Below are 14,052 nucleotides of genomic sequence, written 5' to 3'. Positions count from 1 at the left end.
CGGGTGCATTTCTCCTTTCCGACATGTCGCCTTTCCGACGTTGACGAACCCTATACCTAACCCTAACCCTAACCTTAACCGCACGCGGAAGCCACTAGTCGGAGTGGTGAGATGTCGGAATGGAAGGAGCACCCCGCAGTATGCGGTGACATTGAATGGAGTGTGTTACTGTGTTTAAATGCAGTATGCGGTGACATTGAACGGAGTGTGTTGCTGTGTTTAAATGCAGTATGCGGTGACATTGAACGGAGTGTGTTGCTGTGTTTAAATGCAGTTTGCGGTGACATTGAACGGAGTGTGTCGCTGTGTTTAAATGCAGTATGCTGTGACATTGAATGTAGTGTGTTACTGTGTTTAAATGCAGTATGCGGTGACATTGAACGGAGTGTGTTGCTGTGTTTAAATGCAGTATGCGGTGACATTGAACGGAGTGTGTTACTGTGTTTAAATGCAGTATGCGGTGACATTGAACGGAGTGTGTTACTGTGTTTAAATGCAATATGCGGTGACATTGAACGGAGTGTGTTGCTGTGTTTAAATGCAGTATGCGGTGACATTGAACGGAGTGTGTTGCTGTGTTTAAATGCAGTTTGCGGTGACATTGAACGGAGTGTGTTGCTGTGTTTAAATGCAGTATGCGGTGACATTGAATGGAGTGTGTTACTGTGTTTAAATGCAGTATGCGGTGACATTGAACGGAGTGTGTTGCTGTGTTTAAATGCAGTATGCGGTGACATTGAACGGAGTGTGTTACTGTGTTTAAATGCAGTATGCGGTGACATTGAACGGAGTGTGTTACTGTGTTTAAATGCAATATGCGGTGACATTGAACGGAGTGTGTTGCTGTGTTTAAATGCAGTATGCGGTGACATTGAACGGAGTGTGTTGCTGTGTTTAAATGCAGTATGCGGTGACATTGAACGGAGTGTGTTGCTGTGTTTAAATGCAGTATGAACAGAGTGTGTTGCTGTGTTTAAATGCAATATGCGGTGACATTGAACGGAGTGTGTTGCTGTGTTTAAATGCAGTATGCGGTGACATTGAACGGAGTGTGTTGCTGTGTTTAAATGCAGTATGCGGTGACATTGAACGGAGTGTGTTGCTGTGTTTAAATGCAGTATGAACAGAGTGTGTTGCTGTGTTTAAATGCAATATGCGGTGACATTGAACGGAGTGTGTTGCTGTGTTTAAATGCAGTATGCGGTGACTTTGAACGGAGTGTGTTGCTGTGTTTAAATGCAGTATGCGGTGACATTGAACGGAGTGTGTTGCTGTGTTTAAATGCAGTATGCGGTGACATTGAACGGAGTGTGTTGCTGTGTTTAAATGCAGTATGAACAGAGTGTGTTGCTGTGTTTAAATGCAATATGCGGTGACATTGAACGGAGTGTGTTGCTGTGTTTAAATGCAGTATGCGGTGACATTGAACGGAGTGTGTTGCTGTGTTTAAATGCAGTATGCGGTGACATTGAACGGAGTGTTTTACTGTGTTTAAATGCAGTATGCGGTGACATTGAACAGAGTGTGTTGCTGTGTTTAAATGCAGTATGCGGTGACATTGAACGGAGTGTGTTACTGTGTTTAAATGCAGTATGCGGTGACATTGAACGGAGTGTGTTACTGTGTTTAAATGCAGTATGCGGTGACATTGAGCGGAGTGTGTTGCTGTGTTTAAATGCAGTATGTGGTGACATTGAACGGAGTGTGTTGCTGTGTTTAAATGCAGTATGCGGTGACATTGAACGGAGTGTGTTTCTGTGTTTAAATGCAGTATGCGGTGACATTGAACGGAGTGTGTTGCTGTGTTTAAATGCAGTATGCGGTGACATTGAACGGAGTGTGTTGCTGTGTTTAAATGCAGTATGCGGTGACATTGAACGGAGTGTGTTGCTGTGTTTAAATGCAGTATGCGGTGACATTGAGCGGAGTGTGTTGCTGTGTTTAAATGCAGTATGCGGTGACATTGAGCGGAGTGTGTTGCTGTGTTTAAATGCAGTATGCGGTGACATTGAATGGAGTGTGTTACTGTGTTTAAATGCAGTATGCGGTGACATTGAACGGAGTGTGTTGCTGTGTTTAAATGCTGTATGCTGTGACATTGAACGGAGTGTGTTGCTGTGTTTAAATGCAGTATGCGGTGACATTGAACGGAGTGTGTTTCTGTGTTTAAATGCAGTATGCGGTGACATTGAACGGAGTGTGTTGCTGTGTTTAAATGCAGTATGCGGTGACATTGAACGGAGTGTGTTGCTGTGTTTAAATGCAGTATGCGGTGACATTGAACGGAGTGTGTTGCTGTGTTTAAATGCAGTATGCGGTGACATTGAGCGGAGTGTGTTGCTGTGTTTAAATGCAGTATGCGGTGACATTGAGCGGAGTGTGTTGCTGTGTTTAAATGCAGTATGCGGTGACATTGAATGGAGTGTGTTACTGTGTTTAAATGCAGTATGCGGTGACATTGAATGGAGTGTGTTACTGTGTTTAAATGCAGTATGCGGTGACATTGAACGGAGTGTGTTGCTGTGTTTAAATGCTGTATGCTGTGACATTGAACGGAGTGTGTTGCTGTGTTTAAATGCAGTATGCGGTGACATTGAACGGAGTGTGTTTCTGTGTTTAAATGCAGTATGCGGTGACATTGAACGGAGTGTGTTGCTGTGTTTAAATGCAGTATGCGGTGACATTGAACGGAGTGTGTTGCTGTGTTTAAATGCAGTATGCGGTGACATTGAACGGAGTGTGTTGCTGTGTTTAAATGCAGTATGCGGTGACATTGAGCGGAGTGTGTTGCTGTGTTTAAATGCAGTATGCGGTGACATTGAGCGGAGTGTGTTGCTGTGTTTAAATGCAGTATGCGGTGACATTGAATGGAGTGTGTTACTGTGTTTAAATGCAGTATGCGGTGACATTGAACGGAGTGTGTTGCTGTGTTTAAATGCTGTATGCTGTGACATTGAACGGAGTGTGTTACTGTGTTTAAATGCATTTTAAACACAGCAACACACTCCGTTCAATGTCACCGCATACTGCATTTAAACACAGCAACACACTTATGTATGCGGTGACATTGAACAGAGTGTGTTGCTGTGTTTAAATGCAGTATGCGGTGACATTGAACGGAGTGTGTTGCTGTGTTTGAATGCAGTATGCGGTGACATTGAACGGAGTGTGTTGCTGTGTTTAAATGCAGTATGCGGTGACATTGAACGGAGTGTGTTGCTGTGTTTAAATGCAGTATGCGGTGACATTGAACGGAGTGTGTTGCTGTGTTTAAATGCAGTATGCGGTGACATTGAACGGAGTGTGTTGATGTGTTTAAATGCAGTATGCGGTGACATTGAACAGAGTGTGTTGCTGTGTTTAAATGCAGTATGCGGTGACATTGAATGGAGTGTGTTTCTGTGTTTAAATGCAGTCTGCGGTGACATTGAACGGAGTGTGTTACTGTGTTTAAATGCAGTATGCGGTGACATTGAACGGAGTGTGTTGCTGTGTTTAAATGCAGTATGCGGTGACATTGAACGGAGTGTGTCACTGTGTTTAAATGCAGTATGCGGTGACATTGAACGGAGTGTGTTACTGTGTTTAAATGCAGTATGCGGTGACATTATACGGAGTGTGTTGCTGTGTTTAAATGCAGTATGCGGTGACATTGAACGGAGTGTGTTGCTGTGTTTAAATGCAGTATGCGGTGACATTGAATCGAGTGTGTTACTGTGTTTAAATGCAGTATGCGGTGACATTGAACGGAGTGTGTTACTGTGTTTAAATACAGTATGCTGTGACATTGAACGGAGTGTGTTACTGTGTTTAAATGCAGTATGCGGTGACATTGAACGGAGTGTGTTACTGTGTTTAAATGCAGTATGTGGTGACATTGAATGGAGTGTGTTACTGTGTTTAAATGCAGTATGCGGTGACATTGAACGGAGTGTGTCACTGTGTTTAAATGCAGCATGCGGTGACATTGAACGGAGTGTGTCACTGTGTTTAAATGCAGTATGCGGTGACATTGAACGGAGTGTGTTACTGTGTTTAAATGCAGTATGCGGTGACATTGAACAGAGTGTGTTGCTGTGTTTAAATGCAGTATGCGGTGACATTGAACGGAGTGTGTTACTGTGTTTAAATGCAGTATGCGGTGACATTGAACGGAGTGTGTTACTGTGTTTAAATACAGTATGCGGTGACATTGAACGGAGTGTGTTGCTGTGTTTAAATGCAGTATGCGGTGACATTGAACGGAGTGTGTTGCTGTGTTTAAATGCAGTATGCGGTGACATTGAATGGAGTGTGTTACTGTGTTTAAATGCAGTATGCGGTGACATTGAATGGAGTGTGTTACTGTGTTTAAATGCAGTATGCGGTGACATTGAATGGAGTGTGTTGCTGTGTTAAAATGCAGTATGCGGTGACATTGAGCGGAGCAGACAAGTCAGTGATGTTCAGCACCATGAGTATCAACAAGAAGGAACAGAATGTCATCTTCAATGACAGAGGAATCAAGGTAACACTCTGATAATACAAGTGAAAACCCCCACACTGTTCATTTAGCGTGCACTTTAAGAGTTTACACATGTAACCAAATGGACCCTTACAAGTTTCCTCTCCTCTCCTCTCCTCTCCTCTCCTCTCCTCTCTATCAGAGGTTGTTTGACACAGAATGGCACCAGCTCAAACTATTGGTGCGTCCCAGGCGTGTCACATGTTACCTTGACGACATGAAGATTGAAGAGCAGCTATTGGACAGCGTCGCTGCCATGTACATTGATGGAGAAACCCAAGTGTCCAAGAAGGTGAAAATGGACGTCACCGTACCGGTAAGAACGTTCTGGCCAAGGACCCCTTAGCTGAGAGAGATGAAGCAGGGACCCCTCCACTACATATTGTATACAATTTTGCTTTCATAGACTTGTTTGACACCGCTATCATCAGCGCTGTGTGTAATATTGGATTCATGTTCATGTGCATTTTCAGACATTTAACCACTTAAAATGTCAGTACTTAAATAAACTTGACCTTTGGCTCTGAACTTGGTCTGCTCTTTCCCCCCCCTGTAGTAACTTTGAGGACCCCATAGGTGTCCCGGACCCCTGTTGAAGACCCCTGCCTTATATGCTTATATAAGGCAGGGGTCGGGTGTTGGGGTAACAGTCTTCCATGCCGACATCTCGCCACTCCGACTAGTGGCTTCCGCGTGCGGTTAGGGTTAGGGTGAGGGTTAGGTATAGGGTTCGTTAACGTCGGAAAGGCGACATGTCGGAAAGCCGCCATGTAACCGGGTGTTGGATGAGAAAACATGGCAAGGCCTGACTCAATAAGACATTTAAACGGTTACTTCAACCCGTCACTTACATTTGACTTTCCGACTATTATACTGTAGACATATTTTTGCTTGCTGGACTCACTTGACTTTTTTGGATACGAAAAAAAAGAAAGAAAAAGGTCATAGTCCGATCCCTGACACGGCGGAACCTCATCTCGGAGCTAATAGCGGAGGGCGAGGTTCCAAACGGGGCTGACTATATACATATATATATGTATATGTAGTTCATTGTATGAATAATATTCAACGTTGTTTTGTTTTGTCAGCTGGAGTTACAGAAGTTGAGGTTTTACTGCGACCCTGAACAAAGTGAGAAGGAGACCGCCTGTGAGATCTACTCTGTGGTATGTACAGTATGTGTGTGTGCGCGTGTGTGCGTGCTTGTGTGTGTGTTTATTCATTGTATGTGGAGTTTTTTTTCATATCATAGCTGTCGGGCAGAAACCTTGTAGCTCCATGTTCCAACTTTTTACGATCTTCATCTTACAAGAGTTGTCACACACAAGTAGTGAAAATAGCAGATCTATAAGCTCTGCGACAAGCTGTGAGTTTGTAGATCTGCTATTTTCACTATGTATGTTTTTTGTCCAACGGTTTTGGACGTACAGGTTTTCCACTCCACAGCACCAATATGATAAACAGGTAGTGTAGACGGATCAATATTATGAACAAATATCACTTAATCCCAAATGATGTTCGTATTGGGAATTCTAAATGACGTACTATAATTAGGTTTCGAGAGCCATCAGGCTTCGAAAGCTATTACATCTCTACACTTTCATTATTATTATTAGGTTTCGAGGCCAATAGGCTCGAAGCCTTATTACATCTGTAAGAGTTCATGATCTTCCGCCGGTTTTGCCAGTTCTGGCCTAACCGCGTGGTCACTTTTTATGAAATTCGGCAATATGGTAGAGGGCTATGCCAAACGGCGAAAACCCGAAACTCACAAACATTGGCCAAAGGGTGGCGCTGTAGCACTCAATTGAAAATGCCAACTTTGAACAGGTACAGCTCATGCCCTGTTTCACCTACAGCCATGAAACTTTGATACACACATGCGTCTCCTCATGCCTAACAACTTTCACTGTTTGACTTTTGACCTCTGACCTTTAGATCTCCCACCATTTCGAATTCTATGAAAAGCAGTAAAAAGCAGTAAAAAGCCTACTCCTCCTGGGATTTATGAGCAATCTGTACGAAACTGTATACACATGAACTTTGGACCAATGCCGACAGACGTAGCCAAGCGGATTTTCCATAAGTGAAAACGTTAAGCTTTTATAAGCCAATGAAAATTGCAGCTTTTTTTAAATTATTCATCTGCCCCTAACACATACATGCAGACTCACATTTGTTTGACACTTTGCAATATTGTAGAGGGTCCTTCCAAGTATCACTGAAACCAATCTTACTCCAATTGGTCAAAGGGGGGCGCTATAGCAATTTTTTGAAAATGCAAACTTTAAACAGGCAAAAGTCATGCCTCGTTTGGCCGACAGCCGTTAAACCTGCTTACACATGTGCCTTGACTCATGAGGAACACATGTATCACTTTGACCAGTAAGCTCTGCCCTTAGATTGTCTGCAATTTTGAGCAGTTTGAAAAACATTTAAATCCAGGATTTCTGAGCAATTTGCATGAAACTGTGTCAAATACATGTTTGAGGCCCTTTTTCACAGGTTCAGGTGTGTTGGTTCAATAGCTTGATCGCTTAATCATCTGCCTTGAAACCATAGGGTAGCCGGTTCGAATCCCACCACAGGTAGACTTAATTATAATTGCATTGCACACAACATGACTATATCAATGAATACATGTGCAATTGTTAAAGATGACGAGAAATGCATACTTGAAAGTAGTTATTTTCAATGTATGACGTACTTCATTCGCGCTTTTGTTTTGTTTTGTTGGATTCTCCCTTTTCACTGTCTAAGGCTGTGTATTGGATAGCTCCACCAGTAGAGTGTGAGTCTCATGTGCCGAAGGTCCCTGGTTCGAATCCCACTTATTACAGTTCACATTTAAATTGCATTGTACAAAACATGACCCTGTTAATTCAGACAAGTGCAATGTTTAGACAATAACACGAAATGCTTTTGAGAGTAGTTTTTTTTTTATGTATGACATACTTTCTTGTGAAAATAGCCGATCTACAATCTCACACCTTTTTAGATAGCAACGCGTTGTGAGCTTGTAGATCGACTATTTTCCACTAGTTTCCATTCCGAAATATATTGAGCAGTTTGAAAAACATTTAAACCAAGGATTTCTGAGCAATTTGCGTGAAAGTGTGTCATGTGTGTGAACTCCCTTTTCACTAGTACAGGTCTGTTGGCCCAATGGCTTAATCATCTGCTTTGAAACCACAGGGTTCCTGGTTCGAATCCCACGTCATGTAGAATTCATTATAATTGCATTGCACACAACATGACTGTATCAATGAATGCATGTGCAATTGTTAACCAGTAAACTCCGCCCTTAGATTGTCTGCAATTTTGAGCAGTTTGAAAAACATTTAAATCCAGTATTTCTGAGCAATTTGCGTGAAAGTGTGTCATGTGTGTGAACTCCCTTTTCATCAGTTCGGGTCTGTTGGCCCAATGGCTTAATCATCTGCCTTGATACCAGAGCGTTGCCGGTTCAAATCTCACCTCATGCAGACCTCAACTCAATTGCATTACACACAACATGACTGTATCAATGAATAAACATGCAATTGTTAAATGAAACGCTTATTGAGAGTAGTTGTTTTCAATGTATGATGTACTTCATTCCCTCTTTTGTTTTGTTTTGTTTTGTTGGATTCTCCCTTCTCACTGACCAAGGCTGTGGATTGAATAGCTTGATCAATACAGTGTTAGTCTCATGTGCCAAAGGTCCACGGCTCAAACCCCACTTGTCACAGTTTACATTTAAATTGCATTATGCAAAACATGACCCTGTTAATTAAGACATGTGCACTTTGCTCTCTCTCTCTCTCTCTCTCTCTCTCTCTCTCTCTCTCTCTCTCTCTCTCTCTGTCACAGTCTGTCTGTCTGCCTGTCTGCCACTCTGTCACTGTCTGTCTGTCTGCCAGTCTGCCACTCTGTCACTGTCTGTCTGTCTGTCTGTCTGTCTGTCTGTCTGCCAGTCTGCCACTCTGTCACTCTGTCACAGTCTGTCTGTCTGCCTGTCTGCCACTCTGTCACTGTCTGTCTGTCTGTCTGTCTGTCTGCCAGTCTGCCACTCTGTCACTGTCTGTCTGTCTGTCTGCCAGTCTGCCACTCTGTCACAGTCTGTCTGTCTGTCTGCCAGTCTGCCACTCTGTCACTGTCTGTCTGTCTGCCAGTCTGCCAGTCTGCCACAGTCTGTCTGTCTGCCAGTCTGCCAGTCTACCACTCTGTCACTGTCTGTCTGTCTGTCTGCCAGTCTGCCACTCTGCCACTCTGTCACAGTCTGTCTGTTTGTCTGTCTGCCACTCTGTCACAGTCTGCCAGTCTGCCAGTCTGTCACAGTCTGCCAGTCTGCCACTCTGTCACTGTCTGTCTGTCTGTCTGCCAGTCTGCCAGTCTGCCACAGTCTGTCTGTCTGCCAGTCTGCCAGTCTGCCACAGTCTGTCACAGTCTGCCAGTCTGCCAGTCTGCCACTCTGTCACAGTCTGCCACTCTGCCAGTCTGCCACTCTGTCAAAGTCTGCCAGTCTGCCAGTCTGCCAGTCTGCCACTCTGTCAAAGTCTGCCAGTCTGCCAGTCTGCCACTCTTGTCACAGTCTGCCAGTCTGCCATTATTCTCGAAACCGCTAATTGCTGCTTGCAGCTATATTTAGGTTTCGAGAGCCTGTAAGGCTTCGAACCCTATTACATCTCTACACTTTCACTATTATTAGGTTTCGAGAGCCTGTAAGGCTTCGAACCCTATTACATCTCTACACTTTCATTATTAGGTTTCGAGAGCCTATCAGGCTTCGAACCCTATTACATCTCTACACTTTCATTATTATTCTTCCGCCGGTTTTGCCAGTTCTGGCCTAACCGCCTGGTCACTTTTTATGAAATTCGGCAATATGGTAGAGGGCTATGCCAAACGGCGAAAACCCGAAACTCACAACCATTGGCCAAAGGGTGGCGCTGTAGCACTCAATTGAAATATGCCAACTTTGAACAGGTACAACTCATGCCCTGTTTGACCTACAGCCATGAAACTTTGATACACACATGCGTCTCCTCATGCCTAACAACTTTCACTGTTTGACTTTTGACCTCTGACCTTTAGTTCTCCCACCATTTCGAATTCTATGAAAAGCAGTAAAAAGCAGTAAAAAGCCTACTCCTCCTGGGATTTATGAGCAATCTGTACGAAACTGTATACACATGAACTTTGGACCAATGCCGACAGACGTAACCAAGCGGATTTTCCATAAGTGAAAACGTTAAGCTTTTATAAGCCAATGAAAATTGCAGCTTTTTTTAAATTATTCATCTGCCCCTAACACATACATGCAGACTCACATTTGTTTGACACTTTGCAATATTGTAGAGGGTCCTTCCAAGTATCACTGAAACCAATCTTACTCCAATTGGTCAAAGGGGGGCGCTATAGCAATTTTTTGAAAATGCAAACTTTAAACAGGCAAAAGTCATGCCTCGTTTGGCCGACAGCCGTTAAACCTGCTTACACATGTGCCTTGACTCATGAGGAACACATGTATCACTTTGACCAGTAAGCTCTGCCCTTAGATTGTCTGCAATTTTGAGCAGTTTGAAAAACATTTAAATCCAGGATTTCTGAGCAATTTGCATGAAACTGTGTCAAATACATGTTTGAGGCCCTTTTTCACAGGTTCAGGTGTGTTGGTTCAATAGCTTGATCGCTTAATCATCTGCCTTGAAACCATAGGGTAGCCGGTTCGAATCCCACCTCAGGTAGACTTAATTATAATTGCATTGCACACAACATGACTATATCAATGAATACATGTGCAATTGTTAAAGATGACGAGAAATGAATACTTGAAAGTAGATATTTTCAATGTATGACGTACTTCATTCGCGCTTTTGTTTTGTTTTGTTGGATTCTCCCTTTTCACTGTCTAAGGCTGTGTATTGGATAGCTCCACCAGTAGAGTGTGAGTCTCATGTGCCAAAGGTCCCTGGTTCGAATCCCACTTATTACAGTTCACATTTAAATTGCATTGTACAAAACATGACCCTGTTAATTCAGACATGTGCAATGTTTAGACAATAACACGAAATGCTTTTGAGAGTAGTTGTTTTTTATGTATGACATACTTTCTTGTGAAAATAGCTGATCTACAATCTCACACCGGAAGAACCTATAGGACGGAAAAACCTATAGATATCAACAGACACCATCAGGGAGGCCATATCTTTAGCTCAATGAGAAGAGAGGCAGCCTGTGAATCCATAGGTCGCTGGTTCGATCCCTGTCCCCAACAATGCGTTGAGGTGATCATCATTTGGAATTCCCCCTATTCCCATGGATTGGATCCACCCCTCTCATCTGCATCAGCAAGACTCTTAACCCCTAAATGCTCACAGGCCCTCATTGGAAACAAGACCGCAAGGACTTTCATGAACGGACCTGGAATTATCCTTTGCAGCATTTCTGCCAGTCTGTCACAGTCTGCCAGTCTGCCACTCTGTCACTGTCTGTCTGTCTGTCTGCCAGTCTGCCAGTCTGCCACGGTCTGTCTGTCTGCCAGTCTGCCACAGTCTGTCACAGTCTGCCAGTCTGCCAGTCTGCCACTCTGTCACAGTCTGCCAGTCTGCCAGTCTGCCACTCTGTCAAAGTCTGCCAGTCTGCCAGTCTGCCACTCTGTCACAGTCTGCCAGTCAGCCATTATTCTCGAAACCGCTAATTGCTGCTTGCAGCTATATTTATTATTATTATTATTATTATTATTATTATTCTTCCGCCGTTTTTGCCAGTTCTGGCCTAACCGCCTGGTCACTTCTTATGAAATTCGGCAATATGGTAGAGGGCTATGCCAAACGGCGAAAACCCGAAACTCACAACCATTGGCCAAAGGGTGGCGCTGTAGCACTCAATTGAAAATGCCAACTTTGAACAGGTACAGCTCATGCCCTGTTCGACCTACAGCCATGAAACTTCGATACACACATGCGTCTCCTCATGCCTAACAACTTTCACTGTTTGACTTTTGACCTCTGACCTTTAGATCTCCCACCATTTCGAATTCTATGAAAAGCAGTAAAAAGCAGTAAAAATGTCACTTCTCCTGGGATTTATGAGCAATCTGTACGAAACTGTATACACATGAACTTTGGACCAATGCCGACAGACGTAACTTAGCGGATTTTCCATAAGTGAAAATGTTAAGCTTTTATAAGCCAATGAAAATTGCAGCTTTTTTTTAATTATTCATCTGCCCCTAACACATACATGCAGACTCACATTTGTTTGACACTTTGCAATATTGTAGAGGGTCCTTCCAAGTATCACTGAAACCAATCTTACTCCAATTGGTCAAAGGGGGGCGCTATAGCAATTTTTTGAAAATGCAAACTTTAAACAGGCAAAAGTCATGCCTCGTTTGGCCGACAGCCGTTAAACCTGCTTACACATGTGCCTTGACTCATGAGGAACACATGTATCACTTTGACCAGTAAGCTCTGCCCTTAGATTGTCTGCAATTTTGAGCAGTTTGAAAAACATTTAAATCCAGGATTTCTGAGCAATTTGCATGAAACTGTGTCAAATACATGTTTGAGGCCCTTTTTCACAGGTTCAGGTGTGTTGGTTCAATAGCTTGATCGCTTAATCATCTGCCTTGAAACCATAGGGTAGCCGGTTCGAATCCCACCTCAGGTAGACTTAATTATAATTGCATTGCACACAACATGACTATATCAATGAATACATGTGCAATTGTTAAAGATGACGAGAAATGCATACTTGAAAGTAGTTATTTTCAATGTATGATGTACTTCATTCGCGCTTTTGTTTTGTTTTGTTGGATTCTCCCTTTTCACTGTCTAAGGCTGTGTATTGGATAGCTCCACCAGTAGAGTGTGAGTCTCATGTGCCGAAGGTCCCTGGTTCGAATCCCACTTATTACAGTTCACATTTAAATTGCATTGTACAAAACATGACCCTGTTAATTCAGACAAGTGCAATGTTTAGACAATAACACGAAATGCTTTTGAGAGTAGTTTTTTTTTATGTATGACATACTTTCTTGTGAAAATAGCTGATCTACAATCTCACACTGGAAGAACCTATAGGACGGAAAAACCTATAGATATCAACAGACACCATCAGGGAGGCCATATCTTTAGCTCAATGAGAAGAGAGGCAGCCTGTGAATCCATTGGTCGCTGGTTCAATCCCTGTCCCCAACAATGTGTTAAAGTGATCATTATTTGGAATTCTTTATTTTACAAATAGTGTTTCTTGAGGTTAGGTCGTTTTACTGAGGTTAAGGTCAGTCAGGGTGGGTATAGAAAAGAGCTATCTTTATTATTATTCTTCCGCCGTTTTTGCCAGTTCTGGCCTAACCGCGTGGTCACTTTTTATGAAATTCGGCAATATGGTAGAGGGCTATGCCAAACGGCGAAAACCCGAAACTCACAACCATTGGCCAAAGGGTGGCGCTGTAGCACTCAATTGAAAATGCCAACTTTGAACAGGTACAGCTCATGCCCTGTTCGACCTACAGCCATGAAACTTCGATACACACATGCGTCTCCTCATGCCTAACAACTTTCACTGTTTGACTTTTGACCTCTGACCTTTAGATCTCCCACCATTTCGAATTCTATGAAAAGCAGTAAAAAGCAGTAAAAAGCCTACTCCTCCTGGGATTTATGAGCAATCTGTACGAAACTGTATACACATGAACTTTGGACCAATGCCGACAGACGTAACCAAGCGGATTTTCCATAAGTGAAAACGTTAAGCTTTTATAAGCCAATGAAAATTGCAGCTTTTTTTAAATTATTCATCTGCCCCTAACACATACATGCAGACTCACATTTGTTTGACACTTTGCAATATTGTAGAGGGTCCTTCCAAGTATCACTGAAACCAATCTTACTCCAATTGGTCAAAGGGGGGCGCTATAGCAATTTTTTGAAAATGCAAACTTTAAACAGGCAAAAGTCATGCCTCGTTTGGCCGACAGCCGTTAAACCTGCTTACACATGTGCCTTGACTCATGAGGAACACATGTATCACTTTGACCAGTAAGCTCTGCCCTTAGATTGTCTGCAATTTTGAGCAGTTTGAAAAACATTTAAATCCAGGATTTCTGAGCAATTTGCATGAAACTGTGTCAAATACATGTTTGAGGCCCTTTTTCACAGGTTCAGGTGTGTTGGTTCAATAGCTTGATCGCTTAATCATCTGCCTTGAAACCATAGGGTAGCCGGTTCGAATCCCACCTCGGGTAGACTTAATTATAATTGCATTGCACACAACATGACTATATCAATGAATACATGTGCAATTGTTAAAGATGACGAGAAATGCATACTTGAAAGTAGTTATTTTCAATGTATGACTTACTTCATTCGCGCTTTTGTTTTGTTTTGTTGGATTCTCCCTTTTCACTGTCTTAAGGCTGTGTATTGGATAGCTCCACCAGTAGAGTGTGAGTCTCATGTGCCGAAGGTCCCTGGTTCGAATCCCACTTATTACAGTTCACATTTAAATTGCATTGTACAAAACATGACCCTGTTAATTCTGACAAGTGCAATGTTTAG

General features: G+C 42.8%; 1 protein-coding gene across 1 annotated transcript in view; it reads left to right on the top strand.

Annotated features, from left to right (window-relative positions):
* Positions 1–14,052, top strand: part of LOC311045995 (uncharacterized protein) — a 119,951-nt gene that overhangs the window by 26,725 nt on the left and 79,174 nt on the right. Inside the window, exons 9-11 of the mRNA XM_084058065.1 lie at positions 4,361–4,507; positions 4,647–4,820; positions 5,593–5,670. Of these exons, the coding sequence (XP_083914191.1) occupies positions 4,361–4,507; positions 4,647–4,820; positions 5,593–5,670 (399 nt within the window). The remainder of the gene's footprint in view (positions 1–4,360; positions 4,508–4,646; positions 4,821–5,592; positions 5,671–14,052) is intronic.

This window comes from Gymnoscopelus microlampas (genome assembly GCF_963454915.1).
Source record: "Gymnoscopelus microlampas genome assembly, chromosome: 5".
NCBI classification, from domain to species: domain Eukaryota; kingdom Metazoa; phylum Chordata; class Actinopteri; order Myctophiformes; family Myctophidae; genus Gymnoscopelus; species Gymnoscopelus microlampas.
The sequence above is the reverse complement of the archived record's forward strand: the minus strand, read 5'-3'. Positions and strand labels throughout refer to the sequence as shown.